This window comes from Solea senegalensis, linkage group LG17 (genome assembly GCF_019176455.1).
Source record: "Solea senegalensis isolate Sse05_10M linkage group LG17, IFAPA_SoseM_1, whole genome shotgun sequence".
Classification (NCBI taxonomy): Eukaryota; Metazoa; Chordata; class Actinopteri; order Pleuronectiformes; family Soleidae; genus Solea; species Solea senegalensis.
In genome coordinates, this window is record NC_058037.1 from 6324025 (window position 1) to 6349007 (window position 24983).

The window sequence follows — 24983 nt, forward strand, 5'->3', positions numbered from 1 at the left end:
AAAATGCCCTGAAAGATGATAAAAACAATGGGCTTTGTAAGAGAAATGTTGAATGTAAACACCACTGCATTTGTTTACACTGAAAACTGTACAGGCACCCTCGCGGAGCCTTGGAATTCCATAGGCTGAGCCACCAGCCTGTGAGGGGTTTCTGTCACTTTGACCTAATTTGCCCCATTTGAAATAAAAGTAAATACAATCGCTGCCTAACCTAACCCTAACCCTGAACCAACCTCCAAAATAGACACTTGATTACTGCTCCCTGAGAGACACTCATCACAGTTATCAGGATCACAAGCAGAATACTCTATCAATGAATTACATGTTCTTCTCCTGAATTAAATAACACTGAGGAATAAGATGAAGAAAACACCATACATACATGGCATAAGCATAACATGTGCTTATTAAGTGAATAATACATAGGATGTATACATGTACAGTATGTACAGAAAAACAGACTTGACACAAGCTGTAGTAGAATGGAATTGATTTCATTCATGACAGCCTTTAATGTTTATACATATATACAGTTTTAAGACAAATCCCCTGTAGGTGATGTGGATATTACAGTTGTGTCTCTGCGGATCACTGAATCATATGAGAGGACGTGATGCAAGAGTCAGTAGATTAAAAAAAAAAGACGTTTTGTCCTGAGGCACATGTACAAATTACTTGAGTGATTTATGGATAACAAAAGAAATGTCTTCGTCACAACCTTAAAGGAGACGCTGTCCAGTCGCACTGCCCTCTGGTGCTATGGACAACATCCATGCATTAATGAGGACCGTGATCATCCTTATACTGCACTTATACTGGGGCATTATTAACCACAAAGGCGCTGCAGATATAGGCATATGGAAGTATTCTAATGCATGTCGTGACACCAGAATATATCAAAACCATTGTTTTTGCTGAGTTAACTATATAAAAGTTGCACTTTGTATGTCGTGCATTAAGATTTTATATCATACATATCGAGTGAAACGAGAAGAAAGGGGATTGTAGAACTGACAGTTTGAAAGTGCGTGTGTGTGTGTGTGTGTGTGGGATATTTTGCGGTAAATAAATGAAGCCAGGGAAGCCGCGCAGTGAAGAACATGATGTCGCCAATCTCTCTCTTTGCCCTGTTTGATCGATTAATCAGTGTGATACTTGTTACACACACGGCGCTGAATAGAGCGCAGTGCAGTCGGACGTAAGTTGCAGCCACACAGAACGACCTGAGGAGCACTTGCGTAATTGTGCCTTGTGGAGGACAGATGGATCTGACAGCTGGACGCAAGACAGAGTGACTTTCCCTCATCACAGGAGCGCAAATCTCCTCCGGTGGAAGATACGATGGATGTCTATGCTTCAACTCTGTCGCCAGCGCTGGATATCTTTTTTGGTTTTTACATGCTGGTTGTGGGTAAGTTTAAAGCCGCGCGTAAAGCAAAGAGGCGAACAAGATGTTTGGTCGCTGCTCGAGGTGTGAATGGCACAAATGCTTTTTTCTAACTTAATTTCTTCTCCAGAATTCTGTCAGTTATAGATGGGGGGGGGTTGCACAAATTCATTCTATATCATTCATTTTTACGCATATACTGAAAATTTACCAAAAAATTTGCGCATAGGTGACTGGTTGTCGAGAGCATCACTTCTATCCTGGCACGTGGTGGTTATGTGTACTTATTGGCACGGAAATTGAACCAAATCCATAGAAGCCCCTCCTGTTACCTGCTAAGATATCTGTGATGCCACATTTATAGTTCTGAGCCTGACAGTGAATTGTATGAAGCACACGTCCTGCTGCTTTATCCATTATTCACACATCCCTCTTCATGGGTGTTTTTACCAGACCCTGCTCTTCTTAAGACCTGCCAGTAGCATGAGTGGCAATCAACCCTGTGCAGCATCCATCCTCAAACTGCAGCTAATATCTGTGCACACCTTGATCATAATGCAGTTGTAGAGAACAGGGAGAAGATAGATGATGTTTATGTTCTTTGATTAATGAGCTCTTGAGAGTTCTTAGCTGACCTGCCCTGTTGAGTACATTTCTGTTTATCACTGTTGGACACATAGGTGAAACTTGAATCTTCACAGAGGCTTTGGTCAAACACAGATGATATCAAAAAAGATAAGCAGGTAACTGCTGTGCATTAAGATGTATGAAAGGCCAATATCAAGATGGCACCAAGGTGTTTTCAGTGATGCACTGTGGGGGAGGTGGTGGGGGTGGGGTGGGGGGGCGGTTGTTAGTGAGTGTTATTTAAGCATTAAATAATAAATTAAAAGAAGGGCTAAAAATGAATAAAAAGAGAGAAATCTCTTCTCTTTGTTCAGTGACTTAGTTTAATCGGGACACAGCACATTGATAAACAATTCTGTAAATGTGTTTGTCAAGAGGCGATTTTTCACATTATGTCGTCCCTGCACAGATGTAACAGTGTCGCTCTGAAAACAGAACATACGCTTTTTATTCCAAAACTTTACAATATTACTCAAAGCAATTTCAATAGGTCCTCGCACCACTGTGTGAGTGCTCGGGCTCCAATAAAATAGATCAACTCAGTGTAAATAGAAACCTAATTGACGACACCCTGTCATAGTCACTGGCACTAAAAATGTGCAGCATTTATACTTTAACACACCGGATTCAGATGAACAGCTCGTTATCAGGCTTCTGCAGAGCTTGATGACGAGCTGATCATTTGAATCAGGTGTGTTGGAGCATAGCAACATCTAAAACATGCAGGCCAGGGTTACCTAAGGACCAGGGTTGTGAAACACTACTTTAAAACATGCAGAGCACAAACTCACAATACAAAACACTAATTACCATCATATCTGATGAGCCAATCACATGAAACTTGCATACTTGTAGCAACCTGACCTCCAACTGAAAAGGAACTATGGGTATTTTTAGTTGTTTTTGATATTTTTCAACTCAACCACGCACAAGTGTTAGTGAGAGTTAGGGCTAAAAAAAACGACAGGGCTCGGCGGTAAGTTGCAGACAATGACATAAAAAAATAAATAAATAAAATGAGCATGTAAAAGTCTAACATGGGAGTTAAACATGTGTCAACCACACCAAAGTACAATGCTTTAACCACTAAACGAACTGCCGACACACCCAAGGTACCAGATTGCTGTTATTTATACCACCACTAGGGGCGCCGATTTTAAAACCTAAAAACGGGTCGGAATTCTTGCATTTTCCTACAGTTAGGTTTTGTTGGTGGACAATCTCTAATTGCAGCCATGGTCCAGATGACCGGGCTGCAGATTTAAGTGACTATAAGTGCGTGGTGCTACCACAAAGACTGGTCCTGACAGCTGGTCACACACAATCATCTCTTTTTGAGAGAATAGGCTGAAAAAGAGAACACGTCCAGTGAGCAACAGTTCCCCTGGGTGAAAATGCCTTGATGCCAGAGATCGGAGGAGAATTGCTCGACTTGCTCGAGATGATAGAAACGCAACAGTAGTTTCAATCTAACCATTTGTCACAACAAACAGAGAAATGTCTACAGAAGACCATCTCTGAATACCAGAACACATCAGACACTTTTAAAGAAACGGATGTTGAGTGTTTATTGCTAAGGATGGAGGAAATAAGATTTGGAAAATGATGAAATTCCTACGGTCTAATGGGTCTATATCGACTGCCCAGTATGGAAATCTATATTTGTCTCAGGAGCGGAACAGAAAGGGGAAAGGGTAAAAATCTACCTGCACATCTGTCTGCACAGTATTCAAGCAAATGGTCAAGCAGTGGTTAAGCCACTGTGGTCGAATGATTGCATGAATATGTATGCTGTATTGTATGGTAATAAGGTTATTATAGGGCCACAGCTTAGAAGGCAGCTTAGAACAAGCAAAATAATAATAATAATAATCGTAAGTTTACAATAGCAAAGAAAATATCCACATGTCAACAAAAAACAACAAAAACAAAAATAAAAAAAATCTTGTGGAATTATTCATATTAACATTATTACAAAATAAAAAAAAATGAAGTAAAACAAAATAATAATTTGTGTTGTTTCATTTGAATGGATTACATTCCTTGTAATACCATCCAACAGGAGAAAGAATAATTATAGACTACATACCAATCCAGTTATTATTCATTTAGACACTACATGAATGAGTGCCATCGTTGCTCTCAACAGATATTCTGACAGTACTCTCAGCGGCTTTTGGAGCCAAAAGGCAGTGATCTTTAAAAGGAATAGGAAGTCTCTTGTTCAGGCTCTCATATGTACATGTGTCTCTGATAGTTCTCTGACAGATCTGTGGCACAGCATGGAGCTCAGTTACTCTGAACTGGCAGTGACCATGTTCACAGTCAATTTGTGGTGACAGGTAAAAGAAAAAGTTGCAAAAGAAACTTTTCAGCTTCCACCTTATGGTGGAACGAGTGGAACAGGTTGTTCGTTTAACAGGCTAAGTTGTAGATTCTTCTTTAGACCACAGACATGGAAATACAGGCAAGCATGGTCTCCAGGAATTTCCTAAGACCTTGTTTTGCTTTACATTAAATAAAAGCTTTACCTGGTTCTCTGTGTACCTGTGGTTCAGTTTCAGTTCAGTTTCTATCAACTATCAGTGAATCATGGGTGGTTTTCTGTTCCACGTTATACACGAGAACATCACTGTTCACTAAAACCATGTGTGTTTTGTTCTTCTGCCCCATGTCCATGTCAGCTGTGTTCTCCATCATGGGAAACGTCCTAGTGCTCGTCATGGCATTCAAAAGGTCGTCTAGAATGAAACCACCTGAGCTGCTGAGTGTGAATCTGGCAGTGACAGACCTGGGAGCAGCTATTAGCATGTACCCGCTGACAGTGGCATCTGCCTGGAACCACCACTGGCTCGGTGGAGAGGCTACTTGTATTTATTATGGCCTGGCAGGATTCTTCTTTGGCATCGCCAGCATCATGAACCTGACTGTCTTGGCCATCGTGCGCTTTGCTGTTTCCCTCAATCTGAGGTCTCTCAGTGAGTAATTATACCGTCTCGTATTTTCAGAGTTAAGCATAAAGCATAATCATGATAGAAATGTACGCTGTCATGTTTTTTTGTTTTGTTTTTTTATGTTTTCACAATCATGATGATGAATAACAATGATGATGTCAAACTTTATAACTATAGATATAAAAATAGAAATAAAACCCTCAACAATGTTGCATTAAAAATAAGAAACAGATGCCCCTGGATTAAGATTTTGTCTGTCAACGAAGACATTTTTATATATTAAACACACATTTACGCCACGTTTGTCAGTCAGCTGCATCTCTGAATGTTTAGTTTTGTTATCTGGTGAATTGATTCATTCTGTTCCATATAATTCTGTGTAAATCAGTGGTTAGTTACACTTTCTCACTGCCAGCGTGACAGGAACATGACGCGGTGTAGTGAAGTACAGAAGTCTCACGCTGCCTCGTCAAAACAATATAAAAGTAATTAAAAAACACAAATGCGTATGTTTATTACGATATAAATCGTACCACTTTATAGAAAAGAGACTTTGTTGGTTATTAAAACATACAATTTTACATATTGTAATTACACACTACATTGTTATAACCTGGAATAAGTCATGTTTAAAGAGGGGAAACATGGAGAATGCATGGAGAATGGAGAAAATGCAAAAAACTAAAACATAAGGGCATCTCTGTAATTAAGCGGACAGGTTCAGCCTAGAATATGTAGTGACAAGTGGGTTTAGCCATGTTCAACAGTTATAGGTCCAACCACTTGCAAATTGCTAGAAGCACATTGAAAACATTAAAAGCAACACACAGATGCACATCCAGTAAAGGCTACGCACAGCTTGGATATCTGCATATAAAATGCCTGCACATATAAACGTACAAAATCCCATCAGATGGGCTGTTTGCATGTTAATCCCTGACTTGGCTTACATTGTGCACAATACTTTATGTACATAAGATGTGATTAACATGTAAGAACTTCAAATTAAAGTGTGAAAGACCCTCTGGGTGTCCATATGGACATAAGAAGAATAAGGTAAAACAAGCAGAGTGATCTACAATCTATATATATATATTCTAAGGGCTATGGAAGCTTAAAGTAATTATACAAACAAACGAGTATGCGATTCAAGTTCTGCCAGTTATCTCTTCTCACAGAACCTTCAAGATATGGTGTTTGTTACTCATCTTCATCTCTAACGTCTCATCACTTTTATGTAAGTCAGTTTGATATGGCGTCCTATTTGGGCCACATTCGTGAAGGAACAATGTGAGACTTTGAGCACGGAAAAATATATTTTGCAAGCACAGAAATAATATTTTGAAGAGAAGCAAAACATAATTTCATTTGAGCAAACAAAAGTATATTCTGTGCTTAATAAATGTATTTGCATGCTTGCAATTATTCCGTGCAATAATAAGCCCTCTATTGTATAAGCAGGTTTGCATTCATTCTCTCTGTCAGTGACAAAGTAGATGTCACTTTGGGTGTGAAGTGCTTTAATAAAGACTCTCTATCTGTGTGAATGATGCAGAGCATGTTTAAAAGAACAGCGGTGAAAACCAATTACTTTTCCTTTTATCTGTGCAGAGGAAAACGTGAGCTGGAAACAGGTGAAGGTGCTGTGCCTGTGGTGCTGGCTGTACGCGCTCATGTGGGCTCTGTTCCCGATCCTGGGCTGGGGTCAGTACGGACCGGAGCCCTTCGGACTGTCCTGCTCGCTGGCCTGGGGACAGATGAAACATGAGGACTTCTCCTTCGTCATCGCCATGTTCAGCATAAACCTCCTTGCGCCTACCATCGTCATCATCTGCTGCTACCTCGGCATCGCTATCAAGCTCCACTTCATTTACAAGAAGTCGTTGATCAACAGCAATCCAATCCCAAATGTTGTGAAGCTACAACGGAGGATGCTGGTGGTAAGTGGTTCTCGCTGATGAAGAGTGTGCTCTTCTATTCTAGAAGAACAGTAGTGTTATTTAAAGTACTCACGGTGTATGGACATCGCAAAATATAATTTTCCAACATACAATATTGCAACACTGTGCATAATAAATAAAGGATATCTATAGATATAAATATAAATATAAATAAATATCTGTTGCTGCTGCTGTGGGAGCACAGTATATTGCAGGACTTCTTACCCTTTGTGTTGGACATAGAGACGTTACTCAAAAATAAAATTACTGCTAGAGTCCTGCTAGGTTCTCTATTATTGTACCGACGACTTCAGAGGCGACGTCCTCGCCGTAGTTCCACTCCTTCTGCATCCAAAAATTGAATTTTCAATCTAATGGTTTCTCGAGAAACAACAAAACCTCTTTGAACAGCATGCAGATGTAAGCAGCAGTAGCCTTGCAGTCGACCGCGAGCAGAGATGATTTCCTCCATGTCTGTGTCTGTGATTCTTTCCTCTAAACAAACTGTGCCAAAAGATGAAGTCGTTCCCAAACTACTGTGAAGCCCAAACCATAATACAACTTTTGTGTTTCTCATCTTGTCGCAGGGTTGCTCTGTCTTTACTGACTCTGTGCTCATGTCCTATTGCAGATTGCCATTCTGGTCAGTGTCGGCTTCATAGGTTGCTGGTCACCCTACGGCATGGTGAGCCTGTGGTCCATCTTCCACGACAGTAACACCATCCCTCCCCAGGTCAGCCTTCTGCCGTGCATGTTTGCCAAAAGCTCCACCGTGTACAACCCCCTGATATACTACATCTTCAGCATGAAATTCAAAAGAGAGGTGAAGCAGCTGCTGGCGATGTGCCAAGGATTAATGTTGTGCAACGTTCCCGACGCCATCAACAACAACAGTTTTGGGGATAATGTGGATAATAATGCTGTGTGCAGCAGGCCTGGAGTGGCACTACCGCCTAATTTGCCGACAATCACATCGTCAAACATTATGACTTTACGTTGAAACACTTTTGGGCTGGGAACTATGGAGGCTGATAAGCGTCTCATAATACAGTGATTTCACAAAGTTTATCAGGATAGAAAGAAAAGTCGCACATGCAGCTGGTGTGTGTTATCCTGACGAATGTTACGTGCTGGTTAAGTCTAGTCTAGTCTGTGTGTGTGTGTGTGTGTCCAGGATGAATGAGTTGTGTGGGCCTGTTTACACAATATTTTAAATGCTGTATGAGAGTCAAGTCAACTTCACTATAAGCTTGGGACGCCCCACCCCCGGCGGTTAGTCTTTCTTATATCCGAGTCGGGGCGAAGTGAGCGACATTACTGTCTGTTGTCGAGAGACTTTGCAATGGCTGAACGGTCAAATCAGCGTCGCCGTGAGAGCAATCACTGTGATTGGCTGCTCGGCTCCTGCAGTTATGATAATCTTTATTCACAGAGCACTTCTAAAACTAACAAAGTGCTTCTCAAAACACACACACATAAAATAAAAACACTGTAATAAAATAAAAAGGAAAAGAAGCACACAAAAACATGAATACAACCTGGAGCAGTGTTTCCCTCCTCACACTGGCCTGCATGTGCTCCAACACACCTGATTCAGATAAACCGCTCGTTATCAGGCTTCTGCAGAGCTTGATAACGAGCTGACTCATTTGAATCATGTGTGTTGGAGCAGGGCATGCAGGGCAAACACTGACCTAGATTTAGGTTCAATCTGGGAATGCAGACCAATAAAAGTAGTTCTTCAAGGTCTGATTTAAATGAAGTTACTGACTCGCCCCGACTTTTCAGCCGAGAATATGGAACCGTTCTCAGGGAATAAACAAGATTATACTGGGAGTAAAGATTGATTATATACTGTGGAGCCAGAACCATTAAGTGCTTAATAATAAGTGCTTTATTAAATGAACCTTAAAATTAATTCTAAAACATACTGGAAACAGAGTTCACAAAGTGCTTTGACAGATAAAGCCAAACAAGATAACCGAAAACAAACACATTTCAGTAACACATAGGTATAAAGGGACTATATTAATGATAATAAAGTTTTTAAATAAATAGAACAATCAACAATAAAGCGGAGACGCACCAATCTAATGGACAATGGAGGCTGATGAGTAATAGGTATCCGGTGCGCCTTGTCAGCTACCATGCCCACACACTGCAAGACGAAGTAAAGGGAGATAGAAACAACAACAAAAAGAGAAGAAAACCACAGAAGAAACAGAAAAAGACAAGGTCAGTCTATATAGAGAGCTTTGAGAAGTGATTTGAAAGAAGTCATTAATTCCACTCTATGTCCTCAGGCAGGTCATTCCAGTCCCTGTAACAAAAGTATGTCTCTTTTAAGCTGAGAGTTTTTTACCCACGATTCACAGTTAGTCAGAGTCTGCACCAGTCAGCACTAGTTGGGGACAGTGTAGTGACGACAAGATGACCAAGATGTAGCGGGAAAGCGTGCGTGAATAGGTGAATGGCAAAAGTGTCATCAAGACTAGAAAAGCGCTATATAAATACAGACCATTTATCTCCCCAACGTGGGTGGAGTCATCACAGCACGGCTGCAGGAATCTGCACAAATCAACAAGTGACTGGTAAAGCAGTTGTTTCCAGTGTAACTGAACCATTAGAATCAGTTAATTAAAAAGATCTGTTCACAGAACCGTTGAGTACTTCCTCCAGACTCTGTCTGACACAGTCACTCAACTGAAATACGGCGGAAGGGGTTGTCATGTGTCTCGCCGCTCGTGATCGCAGGAACCTTGTGGTACACCACAGATAATCAGAGCTGTGGAGGATGTGTCTAAATTTTAGGATTTTTTTTTTTTTAAGGTGCAAAGACTGTTGCAGTAATCCAGGCGTGATATAAGATATAAATTATATAATAAGAATCCAAACTAGTTCTGACGCCCGAGAAATGTGCGATTTGACGATTAAACTGTCTCATAATGTACGTGTATGTGCTTTATTTTTTTATTTAAAAAAAAAAACAACAACAAAAAAAAGAAACTAGTGTAGTAAACATGTGATTAGTCTTAAACCCTCAGGATAATATAATATTTGGGATACTATGACTTTGGGGTAATATTTTCGTCCTAAAGTCGCCCCCTAGTGGCTAATACATATATTCTTACTGCCAGATTAGCTGCAAAGGGAAATACTGTGTCTACTTTTATTTATTTATGAGTGAGTGACAATATTAATAAACACTGTAGTTTATATTATGTGCCACCACCGAATACTCTTCTGGTTTCCTGTGTTTAGGGATGAACACAGACTACTGACACCTGCTGGTGAGGAAAGTCATTTCCTCTTACGTAGGCACAGAATCTATGCACAGAACATTATGTGCTGATTGCGTGTTGCATGTGCAAGTGCAACTTTCCCCCCCGACACACTAATCTAAGTAAAATAACTAAATGGAGTTTATCGAGGTGATGAAATCCCTTTAACCATGCAGCACAGACAGAGTTGGCACGCTCGCGTAAAAACCTACACTAAACTAAAGTGTTTGGTTGTGTCATTTAATGAGAACTGTAAGTCTTCTTAATTATTCAGCATGATGTGAAAGAGGCAGCCACGCAGACTTCAGCACCATACAAACCATACAAAGGTTGTTCAAAGAGATATCGATAGGAAGAGTTACTGTGTGCAGCTAAATCTCACATTTGTGATGCTTTTTTCTTTCCCTTTTTTTCCATCATATGGCAAATTTTTTTGTGCCAAAAATCAAATTGCTGTGTGTGTTATGTGTCATCTGAAAATAGATTTGTGTTTCATAGATCTGCCAACCATAAACGTTTACAAAAACAACAAATATTGTCCATCATGTCTAATGGCCTGTTTGAACGTGACAAAAACATGTAGATAAATCTAATTGTGTGTCATAGGAATATGAGAGATGTTTGCACTTTTTGTATGTCGGCTTCATATTATTAATCATTAAACTCTAAGGGTTAAGCCTGATGTTGTTGTTGTTGTTGTTGTCGTCGTTGTTGATTTAAAGCATCGGACCAGAAAGAAAAACAGTCTTTAATGCCTCGCCATTACACTCAAGCTCGAGTGCGCCATCCAAATCCACAAGATAATACTGTTGAACATGAATTATATAGCACCCTTTTCACAGGTGAATACATAAATAAGAAGCAACTCAATATAAAATGGAGTACACGGATGAAACGCTAATAACAATAAAGGTATAAATAATGGAGTAAAAGTAGCAAAGACAAAAGGCAACGTGTAAAACAAAAAAAACTGTACTGTACAAGAATGTAAATCCGATATTCAGAAAGGTAAAAGCCAAAAGAATAAAAATGTCTCTAGCTGCTAAATGAAAGAATGACACATGGTCTCCTCTTTAACTATCAGTCAAGTCGAGCTCAACTCGTCCTGGTGTGAATTTAAAAACGGCAGTTGACAAATTCGTCACAACTCCAGGTTCACTAACAGGCTTGTTCTGGAGCTTTCAGCCATATCACCGTCCTCATTACCACACTGTGTCTGCTCACTTTCAATGCACTGCGACACTAGTGGGTCATCAGGGACAGGGGATCCTGTGTTCCTTCCATATAGCATGTCGAGAAATTCTCACCACCGTGGAAACTAATCAAACGCAGGCTGCTAATGAGTCACTGCAAGATACAGTCAACGACACCAGAACAAACGAGTGAGTGGATTCTGGGTGAGGAGAGTGTAGCACGGAGAAACAATCCTTAGACTTTTGTTTGACTCTGACTTTGATTTGTTCATGATAACATACATCTTTAAAACAAGGGTATATATGTGATCATTTCAATGGGGATGAATGAATACAAACACACTTTCTGTGTGAAATGACTGAAACTCCACCTTCAGAGAATTCATATGACTGCAATTCTGACATTTAAGTCCTCTTCCCCATTTGATCTCAGTATCAACTCTAGCCAGGACTGAGGGGGGACAAAAATGGCACTAATCCAACAAAAAATGTCTTTCATGTCCACGTCAGCATTTGCATACAGGAAAATCCTGCATACTGGGGTTAGAATGTAAAGAGTTAATTCCACAAATATGGCTGAAGCACAACATCCTTTTGAGGGTAAGATGAAATAAGCTGCAGTCCTGCTCACGTGAAAATGAAATGTGCCTCATAGATAATAAAAATGGTGTGTTTTTAAAAAAAAATACAGTCAAAAACAGTTGACGTCGCTCTAGGCAAATTCTGCGAAAGGCCGAGTACAACAACTTGGACGTATTCTTACCTAAGTTCCAACAGTAATATTATTATTTCAGTGTAATATGTAAATGATAATACTGAATAGTTTGGACACACATGAAGCAGCTGAAAAGGAGAATGGTTGAGGCTCTAAGAGGCTGTGAACATGATGGTGTGAGTTATGTGTCCCATACTTAGTGGCAATCCACTCAACAGCTGTTCCAATCTTTCTCAGTAAACAACTGTCGGCCTCATGATGGCTCTACAAGAAATGTCACAACAACGTGATCGGGGGGCATGAAATGAAATTAAACTCAAATCAGATTAAAAGGACGGAAACGGTTGAATTGGCTGACCCAGACCTTTCATAGTTTCCCATTCAAATGAAAAGAATCCTCTCTTTAGCATTTCTTCATGGAACGGATCTACAGTATATGTAAGAATATAAAGCGACAGAAACTGTAATTTCCTGTGGAGGGCAGCATATTGCACCTCTCAGTGAACAACCCGTCGGAAATTAAAAGAAGAAGACACTGTGCAATAGTCGAAGGACACCACTAGCTTTTGGATTTGAATGATATGATTCAAAGTTGGTCTCATATATTAGCAAACTTAAAAATGTGATTCTCAAGCATAAACCTGGTGTTCTCAGCAGATGTTTTTTGATATGAAATATTAGGACAAACACGTGTGTTAGCGATAACCATGCAGGGTCCTGGTGTTGTTCAAGTGCAACCGTTATCTTATTACGGCGTACATTTCCTATGTTTTCTGGATGTGTTCCATTAAAGTGATTGAGAAATAATCATACTGTGTGGTCATGATCTCTCTCTTACAAGTGGGGAGTGTTGAGCTCTAACTCCACATGGCTTTAAATAAGAAGTGAATTTATCCGCTCATTTCCAAAAAGGGATTACATATAAAAGAAAAGTGTTATTCACATTTGAAAGCTCACATACTTTATTATTTTGAACAAAGGGATCAGATTCAAAATTCACACATAGAAAAATACAATTTTCACCTATTCTTTTAATAAACTGTGATTGCATTATTTTCTCCCTTGACAGAAAACCTGGTTATTAAATGAAGCACGATGCACTTCCATGACGACACAGTAACTTAAAAGACAATAATGGTTGCAAGGAGGTGTTTTCGGTGTTTCTCACATTTATCAAACCCTTCATGACAACTGTGGATTACATACATTATACAATATTACATTCCAATGTTTACAGTGTCCTCCTTTGTTTTACACTAGATGAAGAGAAATGCTCTGTGTCGCTCGTCTCACATGATTAATGTATTAAAATTTAAAATTGATGGTGTATTCGATACATGTGTCTAACAGTCGACCTTTGAGTCATAAATCGTTAAGAAGATACAACTAACGACTATTGTTTTCACTGCAAGTCCAGGCTCCAATTTATATAAAAAAGGTATTTCAGGACTGTTGACAAACCATGCACGTTATACATAAGCCTGCATCACAGATAGGAAAAAAACTATTTAATGGGTTATGAAGATGTTCTGCGTGACAGATTCTGTGCAATTTCCTGAATGAAAGAACACTGAACAATGTTTGTGATCTGACTTGACTTTTTTTCCTTGTGAGGTCAAAGCAGATGATCCCATTAGTAATTACCCGGAATTCAGACACAGACGGGGAGAATTTGATGTTAATACAAGCATGACATTGCACCAGGTTTTATGGATTTCCATCCCTCTTCATGCTGTGAACACACAGTGGGGATTTGAAGATCTTTGTCGAAATTGACGGCTTTTGTTGTTTGTTTTATACTTTGTTTCTTTTGTGCTTGTGTTTATGAGTTCACATGGCCTGGCGTATGTTTTCCAGACTCTTCTCAATGCTGTTAATAACCTCCACTGCAGCTTGTGGGATCCTGGTTCCTGGGCCAAAGATGGCACACACACCGCTCTGGTACAAGAACTCGTAGTCCTGCGAATGTACGCACGCACACGCACGCACACACACACACACACACGGAACACAGTTTAAGAACAATTCCAGCTTAAGAAGAATTCAGCTTTTATTATGAGAGGAAAGGGCCGATGGGATTATGCTGTTTATCAAGTTGTGTGCAGAGAAACTATGATTGACATACTGTGAGCCTGAGCAATCCAGAGTGTGATAATGATAATTATGTGTCCACAAGCACAGCAAGAGGATGATTTATAGTTATCTGTGTGCTTATCACGCCATGATAAGTATGTGTTATTGTGTCTCTACGGTGGCTAGTGGCCATGCTGGAGGCTAGGCTAAAGGAGAATTGATTTCTGTTTCTGATTTCTTATTCAACACTATGCTGCTTGAATAGTCACTGCTTCTCCAGTGAGTAACAATATAAAGATGAGAACATACAGTAATTCAAGGTCAAGCACTGTATAGTGTATAGTACAAGAAATAGGTCCACGTGCTATGGTGGCAATATGACTAACATGCAAGTATGTGGTTAACTGAAATTATCACGCACACGCAATGTATCAAGGGATCAAGAGAATAAAGTCTTTGATGCCGTCGACCTTAATAATAAAAAACATTATGCATGTATGATTGTAACTGTCCTTGTCAAGAGGGCGGATAGCTGTTGTGCCCCGCAAAGCCAAAATAGTCTGGGACAACAGGTCTGAATTAGTTTCCATTCTGGCTGTTTTCATACTTGTGAAAAGCACCAGGGGCATTTTAAAAGGTCAGTTCCTTTTTTTCAGGTTCTGTGATATATCACTCGATCTCTGTGGGTTTAAAGTGAGCTCTGACAGCACTGGCATGTTTTCCTGCTACCATGGCGAGGTAAACAAACTGAGTCACGCAACACAACACCCAAAAAAAGTCAAGTTTGTACCATTGCTTTGTACCCATACAATGAAGCTAAGTCACATTAATTATCATTAGAATGATAATTAAACTCAGAGGTTTACCTGTGGTGGAATGACACCTCCACAGATGACAAGGATGTCTGGCCTGTTGAGCTTCCGTAGTTCCTTGATGAGCTCCGGAACCAGAGTCTTGTGTCCCGCAGCCAGAGTACTGACGCCAACACAGTGAACGTCTGCATCGACCGCCTGCTGGGCCACCTCAGCGGGAGTCTGTCCATCACAAATCAATACATGGGGGGGAAAAAAAAAAACTTCAAGATGACGACATATCATCACACACATGTTTTAGTTTCATATAGTACAGTTTCACTCTCAACAAATACAAACAATTTACTTCAGTCAACCAGTTGAATTGAAGTGAAATATTATATACATGAAACAAAAAACATTGAATGAATAAATTACGTTTTTGTGACTTAGCGACATCTGTCAAGTTTCTGAGAACAAAGACGAGTTATTTGTAATAATTGGCCAATTAAAAAATAATAATCGGCCAATGCCATTTTTTATAAAATGGCAAATATCGGTCGATTAATTGGTCTATCTATAATCCTAACAGCAATTAAAAGTGATGTTCTGTGTTGCCATATTAATTTTCTTAAAATCAGTATCTCTGTCTCATCTTAACATAATTCAGTATTAAACACTTGTCTCAAAGCCCTTTTATACCAAGGCTATTTTTGGTACTGTATTGATTCTTCAATGAATCACTGCTAGAGTCAGTGCTCAACACTGAGCCTTGTGTTGACAAGTGGTTAACAAATTATACCCTTGAGTGAGAAATGGGGAAGTGATGTATACACTCATTAATCTACTCATTATAATTTATGGCACAATAGACACATGCATTCTTTATAACATCATGTCAGGAAGTCAATGGGACCCTAACCCATGACATTTAATTTATGCAGTCTCATAATATCCAGCACCAGAATATGATATTATACTCATATTGGTAAAGTGTAAGCTCCTAAATTCTCTTCCCAATCTTAAGTGGGGTAAAGTCGCTATAACTCGACACTCCTCAGTGTTTGTACTCTCTCCCTTCTGTAGCAGCAGAACAGACAGATGCCAGAGGAGTCTACTCTTCATTCTCTCTAATCTTCAGTTTATTCAGTTTCAGATCAGGTCTCAGTAGGGCCAAAAACCCTAATCAGAATGTCCGAACCGCAAACAGATTTTATGTGTGTTATCTTTGCATCATGGAAGTATACATACCATTTATACATATCTAAAAAATAAACCAAAATTAACTGTCAACATGTGTGTTTTCTCCATTTAGGCAGCAGATGTTTAGCACCACTATAATAATGTGTGACACTGACCTGAAACAGTGGGCCAATGTCCACATCAAAGCCCAGGTCAGCAAATCCTGTGGCGATAACTTTGGCTCCTCTGTCGTGTCCATCCTGTCCCATCTTAGCCACCAGCAGTCGAGGATTCCTGCCCTCGTGCGTCTTAAAATCTGAAACTCTAAGATATAAAAGGGAAAAAATTGAATATTTTATGTATATCTGAAACAAAAGCGATCAGTCTGTCCACTGCGATCGTCCAGATTGAGATTATTTTTATTGTCTTACCTGTTGTGGGCGAGGGAAATCTCTTCATGCTCCCCAAACTCACTGCGGTAAGCTCCGCTCACCATCCTGGTGCTGGCTTTGTGTTCGCCAAACACTTTCTTCATGGCATCGGTAATTTCACCAACAGAGCATCTGAAGAAAGAAGCAGACACTGTTTTCCTTAATATGTTTTCACAATACATGCATTCATTCATTCATTCATTCATTCATTTGTGCGCACATTTTGTTTTGAGACTACTACGTTCAATAATTAATCAATTAACTAATCAGTGCAACTTATAAATAACAGGCTGTACTGATAGGATTTAGGTTCTAATAGTCTCAAAATAGCATGAATTCGATTATTATGAGGGTTGCAATGCTAGTGATTGTGTTCATACTGTGCCAATGCCTTCCACTCGCTGGGCTCTCTGCCCACTTGCTGAGAACCCACATGTTGTTTCATGCATATGTGCTCTTCACAAATCAGTACAGTACACTTCAATCATTACAACATCACTACAGGTAAAGAGAAGAGCAGCCAGAGAAACTACCCTACATGCTCTTATGTTACGCCAATCAGCTCAGTTACTGTATTAGTGAGAAGGACCCAAAGTGGCAGACAGAAATGTAAAAATATGTAGCAAAATGATGTTTAATTTTTTCACATATTACCACTATAATTCATATTTGTACACATCAATGGAAAAAATCAGGCATATATATGAAAAATGAATGAGGTGCGACGACCACTGTTGACCTAAAAAAGTAAAATGTAGATTAAGGACTTGAGTGGTGATCTGGAAACTAATCTGGATTCGTATTTTTTTAATTTGAAAACAACTGTAAACACATGTATTGACACCATGGAAAAATGAACATCATTAACAGAGGTTTCGCACTGTACGAGTGCTTTATCTAGTTTAATGAGCTGCTACATGACAACTTGAGTAAAGACATATCGACCACACTGCTAGATATAAAGAAAGAGGAAATACCATTATTGATCATGTTACTGTTTGATTTGTCTGTGTGACAGAATAAGAGGCATGTGATTACAGAATACTATGAATGGGAACAGTATGTCCCATCTGCAATTGATGTCACAAGTCATCTGATGTCCCTCATCATTTCCTCATCTTGATGAAGGGTCAAATAAAAACAGGATAAAAAAAAAAAAGCTGAGTGACAGTGTGCAGTCTGACCTTGCTCGAGCTGCCTCCACAGCCAGCGCTAAAAGGTTACCCTCCCTGGTTCGAGCACAGTCCTCAATGGCTGCCAGGCACTTCTTTGCTGTCTCGGAATCACGATTTTCCCTCACCTAAAACAAAGGAGGGTAATGTATGATTATTACAGAAAATATAAACACAGACCTCGACTTAAAACCTAGAGCTGAGGAAAAAATGGCCTACATTTTAAACCCAAACTCATCCTGCTGTCTTTCTGTGTATCTGCCATACAACTGTGTACAGTATAGTCCCCCGAGATAGTGGACACAATGAGACTTTAACTGATGTCCCATGCATTATTATACATTATACAAACATATCAAACACTGTTTCTATTCTTAAACACTGTCAGTATGATGAAGCATATGTCCAGCTTGCCATGAGTCCAATTCTACATTCAGTTTTGCAGTATCAGTTATTTTTTCAACTGAACTGAAGCCTCTTGAATCATATCAAATTGTTGCTTCAACTCTTCCCGGAGTGTTTAGACCCTGGAAGACTTTGATACCTTCACAGAATTAATTTATTTCCTTATCCAGGCATATTGCAGTAATATCCTACAGCTTCGGCACTTCATCTCCTGCCTCCTCGTCAGTGTCACACAAACAAAAGCAACTTGGCAACTTGCGCATTTATACAAAGGTCAATGACACATCATTTGCTTCAAACATACACATTAGACTTAATACTGGAGTATTATATAATACTGGAAGTCATGCGGCATTTCATTGTACCTGTTGTGTCAGATGCCCTTCGAAGGTAATGACATTTTCATACAAACTGACCTTTCAGCAAATGCCCAACATACTCAACTTAAATGAAGTGGCAGATCTAACGTGTATGTCACACTGGGTTAGAGACCATGTCAGCATTGACCCACACCTGCACACTCACTAAACTGATATTAAAACCAGGTGTCTGAATATATCTGTATATATACATATGCTGCAACCTGTATATATATAGTGTACAACCTGTATACCATGTTTGTTCTGTGATGTTCCATTGAAAACTAAAGATATCACCCATATCTTAATCTGCCACTGATTCAGACAAAGCAGGTTCAGGTTGTCAGGTTGTATATAGTCTGAGTCACTTTGCATCATTTTTCAAACATGTAATTTTTATGTACAGACAAAAAGAAACAACTGTCATTCTTTCTGATTCTTGGTAGATGAGTCAACAACTGAAGCTTGCAATATCATATAGAATGTACAATGCACAGATTGTATGGCCATCATTGTTTTACCTTTAATTCCATTTGAGGTTACCTTTCAAAAACAACTTGAAAAATTCAACGGACATTTATCTTTGAGGGCATTCTCAATGAAACACTGACCTTTTTCAGTTTTGCAATCTGTTTCTCACGTACAACAGTGTTATCTATGGCCAGCACTTCCACACTCTCCTCTTTTTCCAGGCGGTACTTGTTCACACCAACAATGACTTCCGATCCTGAAAAGAAAAGGACAGAAGGTGTGCTGGTGCATGATTTAGCAAGAAAGACGGCGAGAACAAACTCTGAATGCATCTTTACTAATAGCAACTTTTTTTCAACACGACAGTATACAGATAACTTATATAATAACAATGAAAACAAATAGAACTCAAATTCAGGTATGTAACTGACAAAGGGTAGCAAAAATAGCAGAAAGTTATCAGATAAACAACAAGATTATTTATCAACACGCCATTAATTAGGCTCTCAGTTTCCTGAGAACAAAAATGCCCATACTGATGTAAAAAGAACGATCTAAAGCTGAATTTAAGCAGTATACTGATTTAACTAAGGTGTGTGAACTCTGCGGTAGAATGTAACGTCGTTTCCTTTTACTTTTGTTCTACAGTGAATTAAAATGAAGGCAACAATTTACTGCATTTTAGTGACAAGCTCTGGGTGTAGCTTCAACAATTCATCAACACAAGTGTTTACTCAACACGTACAGTACAGTAGACTTAAATGAGCAAATCTGTGCTTTTTTTTTTTTTATGAAGGATTTTCATAGAAACACGTGAATGATTTTCAGGTCAGAAAATCCAGAACATGAAGAGTCCTTGAATACAAGGCCAATTTTCGAGTGGGGATGGCAGCAGTGAGGACGTCACTGTCAGAATCAATCAGAAACCCAATGAATAACAATGAAAGAAGGTGTCAGGGGGATTAAAGAGAGAAGATCCCCAGTTCATGAAGGTTCTGCTCGGCTAAATCTCAATCATTTCTGGTAATATGGGTCAAAGATAAAAGTAATTTTCACAGACACACTGCAGATCCTTAGAAAAACTCCATGACAGACTGTAAATACAGTGCATCACACAACACATAAATACACATGGTCAACTGGATTCAAGTTTTGTTAATTGCTCCTTTAAAAACAAAATCATTTATAGCAAAGCTCAATGGCCACAGTTTTAAAGTTTAGCTGATCAGATCATTTAGTATTGTGTTGATACCAAAGGGTTTTAAAAGGTAGGAAACAACCCATCCAAAGAAGCGTGGAAAATTCAGAGCCATGTTACACCAATTTAGCCAAATAGAGACTGTAACAATCTCAAATGTTGTCTGTTGAGTTCTCAAAGCAGGAATATAATTTAAGGCCTTAGCTGGGACGCAAACACGTGCAACAGAGCCCAAGTGATAGGTACACAGACTAGTGTGCAGACAGGATGAAAGAGTAAGAGGTTTTAAGGGTTTGTATTCATACAGTACCTGAGTCAATGCGGGCCTGTCTGCGTGCTGCACATTCCTCAATCCGAAGTTTTGGAATACCCTCTGCCACAGCCTTGGCCATGCCTCCCATATCTTCAATGTCTTTAATGAACTACACAAAGGACAACACATCTATGATGACTGATTAACTTGACAAGACAACGTGATTCTGAATTAAACAATACTGCATATATATTCTAAGAGAGGATTACAAGAGATAAACTAGCACTTGTCTTTTTAAACCACATGGCCAACCTTCAGGGCTGTATTGTAGACATCGTCTGTGAGAGACTCCATCATGTGTGAGCCGCCCCAGGGATCAGCGACTTTGGGAATGCCTGACTCCTCCTGGATGATGATCTGGGTGTTCCTAGCAATGCGAGCGCTCTTCACTGTGGGCAATCCCAGGGCTTCATCGAAGGAGTTGGTGTGGAGTGATTGTGTGCCGCCAAACACAGCTGCCATGCCCTCAATCACAGTCCGGATCACATTGTTGTATGGATCCTAAGAGGAGCCATAGTGGAAAGTTGTCAAATAAAGTTTTAAATTTGATTCAGACATTTTCTCGATGTCCTTTTAATGACGTATGTATTTACTTGTTCAGTGAGAGACCAGCCTGAGGTCTGGCAGTGTGTGCGGAGGAGAAGAGACTTTGCATTCTTGGGCTGGAAGTTGTCTTGAATGAGCGTGGCCCATAGCCTCCTGGCTGCCCTCAGCTTCGCGATTTCCATGTAGAAATTCATCCCAATACCCCAGAAGAATGATAGCCTGTTAACACAAGTCCAAGAAGACAAAAACAACGTTATTGTAATGGACTGATTCATTGCAACTGATGTGAATTGTGAACAAAAATAGAAATTAGTATTTTCTTTTTCCATGGCTCTTTTGTAGAAATACCAGACACTTTAAGGACAGTCAGGAAGGACCTATAAGGAAGAGTAGCTTTTGGCTTAACATCATGTTATAGATGATCAATGTCAGTACCCTAACAACAAGTCAGTGACATCCATCATTATGAATAGTTGCTCATACTTTATTAAAAGACAATGGAATGCTACCAGTGGAATACAACAGAAGCAATATGGTCATCAATCGGACAAAAACCTTTTTGTTTAATTTCAGCTGTACAGTAAAGTTTTCTTTTCTTTTTATTTGAATAAGAAAACTTCCGACGTTCACACAAGGCCAATACACTGAAAGTCCAACAGTATGACACTGTGACATCATTACAGTCTTTCTGCAAACCCAAAGGCAAGCATCATTATTAAATCGAACAAATGTCATTACAATTGGCTGTAGAGATAGCAGCTTAGGGTGGAAAACGTCCATTTCACATGGATGAGTGACATGTTTAAATTGATTGAGACCGTCTCGGTCTGTGAGGCTCAGGAAAGAGGTCAAGCTGAACGAACCTGGCCCTCAAGATATTCCTCAGAGCAGCATGTAACTGTTATTAGGTAAGAAATTGAAAAGCAGTCAGAGCAGGGGCTGAATGGTACGTGAAAAAGACATAATGGAAGTAAGATGTAATGGACAGGAAAGGACTGAGGACAGTGTTGAGGTGAAAGACTGTAATTATGCTACTGACAAAAAAAAAGTCTTTTTATAGAACATCAACTCCACAGAAAATGGAACCAAAAGGTTTACATACACATATACATATATTTTACTACACATATATTACTGTTACATATAACAGTAATGGTATGTCTGCTGTTCACAAGTTACAGTGTAATCAAACATATTACTACTGTTTCAAGTATACATCCCTGGTTTTATTAGGAAAATACACTAGATGATGTTTGTGGGGTTTATCAAAAAGTAATATAACAAGTAGTGCAAGGAATCATATTACATTATATGATATTATACTATGTTACACACTTTGCATCTGACTTAAGCCTTATGCTAGTTCAATCTGCAAGTCCCATCTGCTGGTTCAACAAATAAAGGCAATGTTATTTGTTTGCCAGTTAAATGCCACTTAATATGCAATGCTCAAACATACGTAGTGTTTATGAAATATTCCGCAGTGAAAATCACCACAGATGGCATAGCTTTAATTATGTAGGTTCTATATATACACTATATATACTGTGTGTGTGTTGGGGATTGTACCTTGGGGCAAACTCATCGATGTTTAAGCCCGCTTTCAGGCCTGTGCGGCAGTACTCAAGGCCATCAGCAATGGTGTAGGCCACTTCCAGGATGGCATCAGCTCCAGCCTCCTGAAGATGGTATCCACTGATGGATATTGAGTTGAACTTAGGCATGTGCTGTGAACGTGATCAAGTTAGTAAATCAAAACACTTCTTGACTTACAGTTTTCAATACAGTTAAATTAAATGCAAATGAAGAGGTAACACTCATCATGTACATACCTTGGAGGTGTAGGCAAAGATGTCTGCAATGGCATGCATAGAAGGTTCCGGGGGGAAAATATAGGTGTTGCGTACCATGAACTCCTTCAAAATGTCATTCTGAATTGTGCCTGTTAGCTTGGCTTTGGGCACATCCTGCTCCTCTCCAGCCACAATAAACATAGCCAACACAGGAATAACTGCCCCATTCATTGTCATTGAAACAGACATCTTCTCCAGTGGTATTCCATCAAAAAGCAACTTCATGTCCTCAACTGTATCTATGGCAACTCCAGCCATGCCAACATCTCCGTGGACACGGGGGTTATCTGAATCATAACCACGGTGTGTTGGGAGGTCAAAGGCCACAGAAAGACCCTGCTGTCCAGCTGAGAGGCAAGAGTGGATAAGCAGTCAAACTGATGAGGCCAATGTGCACATTAAACACAGCAAATAAAACATACAGGCCATTTTAGCTGCATTACCACAACAACTGGAATAGCATAACATCACTGAAATATTTACAGAGACAATAGCAGAGAATGATTAAATCTACCTTTGATGTTATCTTTATAGAACTTGTTGCTTTCCTCCACAGTGCTAAAGCCAGCATACTGCCTGATAGTCCATGGTCTGTATGTGTACATAGTGGGATAGGGTCCTCTAGTATATGGAAACACTCCTGGCAATTCATCAGCACCAGCAGCTGAGTCTACTTTAGTGTATACAGGCTTGATGTTGATACCCTCTGGCGTGTGCCAGATCAGGTCCTCTGGGTTCTTCCCTTTAAGCTGTTTCTTAGCCAGACTGGCCCATTCTGAATGCAGCTCAGACTGGTCCTGCCTTGGTGCGGAATTGTGAATCAAACAGTGGTGCACCTGGCCTGAGACAGAAGCTCTAACCATGCGCCGCGCAGCAAGTGCTGCACACGCTCTCCGTGCTGTCAGCATACTTCCTGTTGGCTCAGTCAGACACACATGGATCACCTGTGATGGACATGAAAGTACATGTTTTGTTTGTTATTGGTAATATAATGCACCTGGACATATAAAGAAGAAAATGGCACAACCAACAAGAGAGAAATTCCAGTGTTGTTTCCCTGCTCATAAACACCCTCTCTACGGTTTATTTTGAAGGTTAAATGTATTATAATAAGTATTATTATGAATAATACTTAGAACTTTTCAAAACAAGGTTACAAAGTGCTTTACAAAATGACAATAGAAAATAATTGAAAACATCCTGAAAACCAGTAGATGTTAACTATTTAAAAATATAAAACTATGACCAAATTAAAGCTCACTTAAAAACAAATTAAATTAAGCAAGTAAAAGAAGTTTAAACTTTTAAATCAACTATTCAACATGACAACATGTCATGACTTGTAATAGTCAAACCGTCACTGAGTGTGGCGCTATTGACATTACGGTGCGGTAACTTTTGACAACTGGAGAAACCTACAAATACAACTTAATCTAATAACTGATTCGATTTCACTATAACGGTGGGCATAACTCATACAAGTTTGTCATGTTTACACAGTGACGCTTCAGAGATGACACTGGAAATTAAAGCTACCTTTTAGCAGTGTGCCTCGATGAGCAAACAGTGACAACAAACAAGGAAACACACGCGCTTTTAGGAAGACACAACGGAAGACATTATGATTAAAACCATACTAATGCTTGGTTAAAGGGATAATACTTGCAGGTTCATGTTAGAAAACATCTGTGTATCATTTTTGTTTTGACTAGCTGCTAAGCAATTGTTAGCTAACAACAGCCGTTGATGTGCTGGAGGTTTCAGCGCGAGGAACCAAAACAAAGGCTGTAAACATGACAATCGCGTATTTTATGGCGCTTGTTCTAACACATTTTAGGATATTTTTCTGACCTTGTCGTCGGTTATGTTCTTTTGGGATGACAATAGGCGTATGTCCGTTCACCCAATGGAGTTTCATGACATTAAGAGTCGGCCAATAGCGTGTTACATTCGGAGGAACAACTTTCTTCGACCTGCGACACCGGAAGTAAACCCAACAACAGCAAAGATTGTTGACTCTTGTAGAGATAACCTATGTTCACCACTACACTACATTTGCACGATAACGTGATATAACTTATTACTTTGGAGT

At 39.5% G+C, this 24983-nt stretch overlaps 2 protein-coding genes and 1 long non-coding RNA gene across 4 annotated transcripts; 1 reads left to right on the forward strand and 2 right to left on the reverse strand.

The window, feature by feature from the left end:
* The first annotated feature begins 1208 nt into the window (after positions 1-1208).
* On the forward strand, positions 1209-8398 carry opn8b (opsin 8, group member b). Its single transcript, XM_044048426.1, has 4 exons — positions 1209-1411; positions 4699-4992; positions 6580-6908; positions 7540-8398. The coding sequence occupies exons 1-4, from the start codon at positions 1342-1344 to the stop codon at positions 7906-7908; spliced, it is 1062 nt and encodes a 353-aa protein (XP_043904361.1). The 5' UTR covers positions 1209-1341; the 3' UTR covers positions 7909-8398.
* On the reverse strand, positions 5476-8511 carry LOC122783667. The gene is made up of 3 exons (XR_006362066.1): positions 8447-8511; positions 6788-6947; positions 5476-6715 (listed from the first exon to the last, which is right to left on the reverse strand). It is a non-coding gene; the product is annotated as an uncharacterized LOC122783667 (long non-coding RNA).
* A 4530-nt stretch (positions 8512-13041) lies between these two features.
* Positions 13042-24847, reverse strand: mmut (methylmalonyl CoA mutase). Of its 2 annotated transcripts, none has more exons than XM_044048380.1 (13): positions 24743-24847; positions 23406-23835; positions 22871-23238; positions 22608-22765; positions 21086-21257; positions 20745-20993; positions 20490-20601; positions 19122-19237; positions 17759-17874; positions 16575-16706; positions 16320-16467; positions 15037-15204; positions 13042-14056 (listed from the first exon to the last, which is right to left on the reverse strand). In XM_044048380.1, the coding sequence occupies exons 2-13, from the start codon at positions 23797-23799 to the stop codon at positions 13928-13930; spliced, it is 2262 nt and encodes a 753-aa protein (XP_043904315.1). In that variant the 5' UTR covers positions 23800-23835; positions 24743-24847; the 3' UTR covers positions 13042-13927. The 2 variants fall into 2 exon arrangements, with proteins under 2 accessions (XP_043904315.1, XP_043904316.1); XM_044048381.1 differs by lacking the exon at positions 24743-24847 and adding an exon at positions 24428-24445.
* Positions 24848-24983: the final 136 nt, after the last annotated feature.

Coding starts and splice junctions, on each gene's coding strand:
- opn8b (XM_044048426.1), top strand. CDS start 1,342: ATGGATGTCTATGCTTCAACTCTGTCGCCAGCGCTGGATATCTTTTTT. Junction 1,412..4,698: donor TTTTTACATGCTGGTTGTGG/GTAAGTTTAAAG, acceptor TGTCCATGTCAG/CTGTGTTCTCCATCATGGGA. Junction 6,909..7,539: donor TACAACGGAGGATGCTGGTG/GTAAGTGGTTCT, acceptor GTCCTATTGCAG/ATTGCCATTCTGGTCAGTGT.
- mmut (XM_044048380.1), bottom strand. CDS start 23,799: ATGCTGACAGCACGGAGAGCGTGTGCAGCACTTGCTGCGCGGCGCATG. Junction 21,258..22,607: donor ATCGATGAGTTTGCCCCAAG/GTACAATCCCCA, acceptor TTGTGTTAACAG/GCTATCATTCTTCTGGGGTA. Junction 16,468..16,574: donor ATTTCCCTCGCCCACAACAG/GTAAGACAATAA, acceptor TTTATATCTTAG/AGTTTCAGATTTTAAGACGC.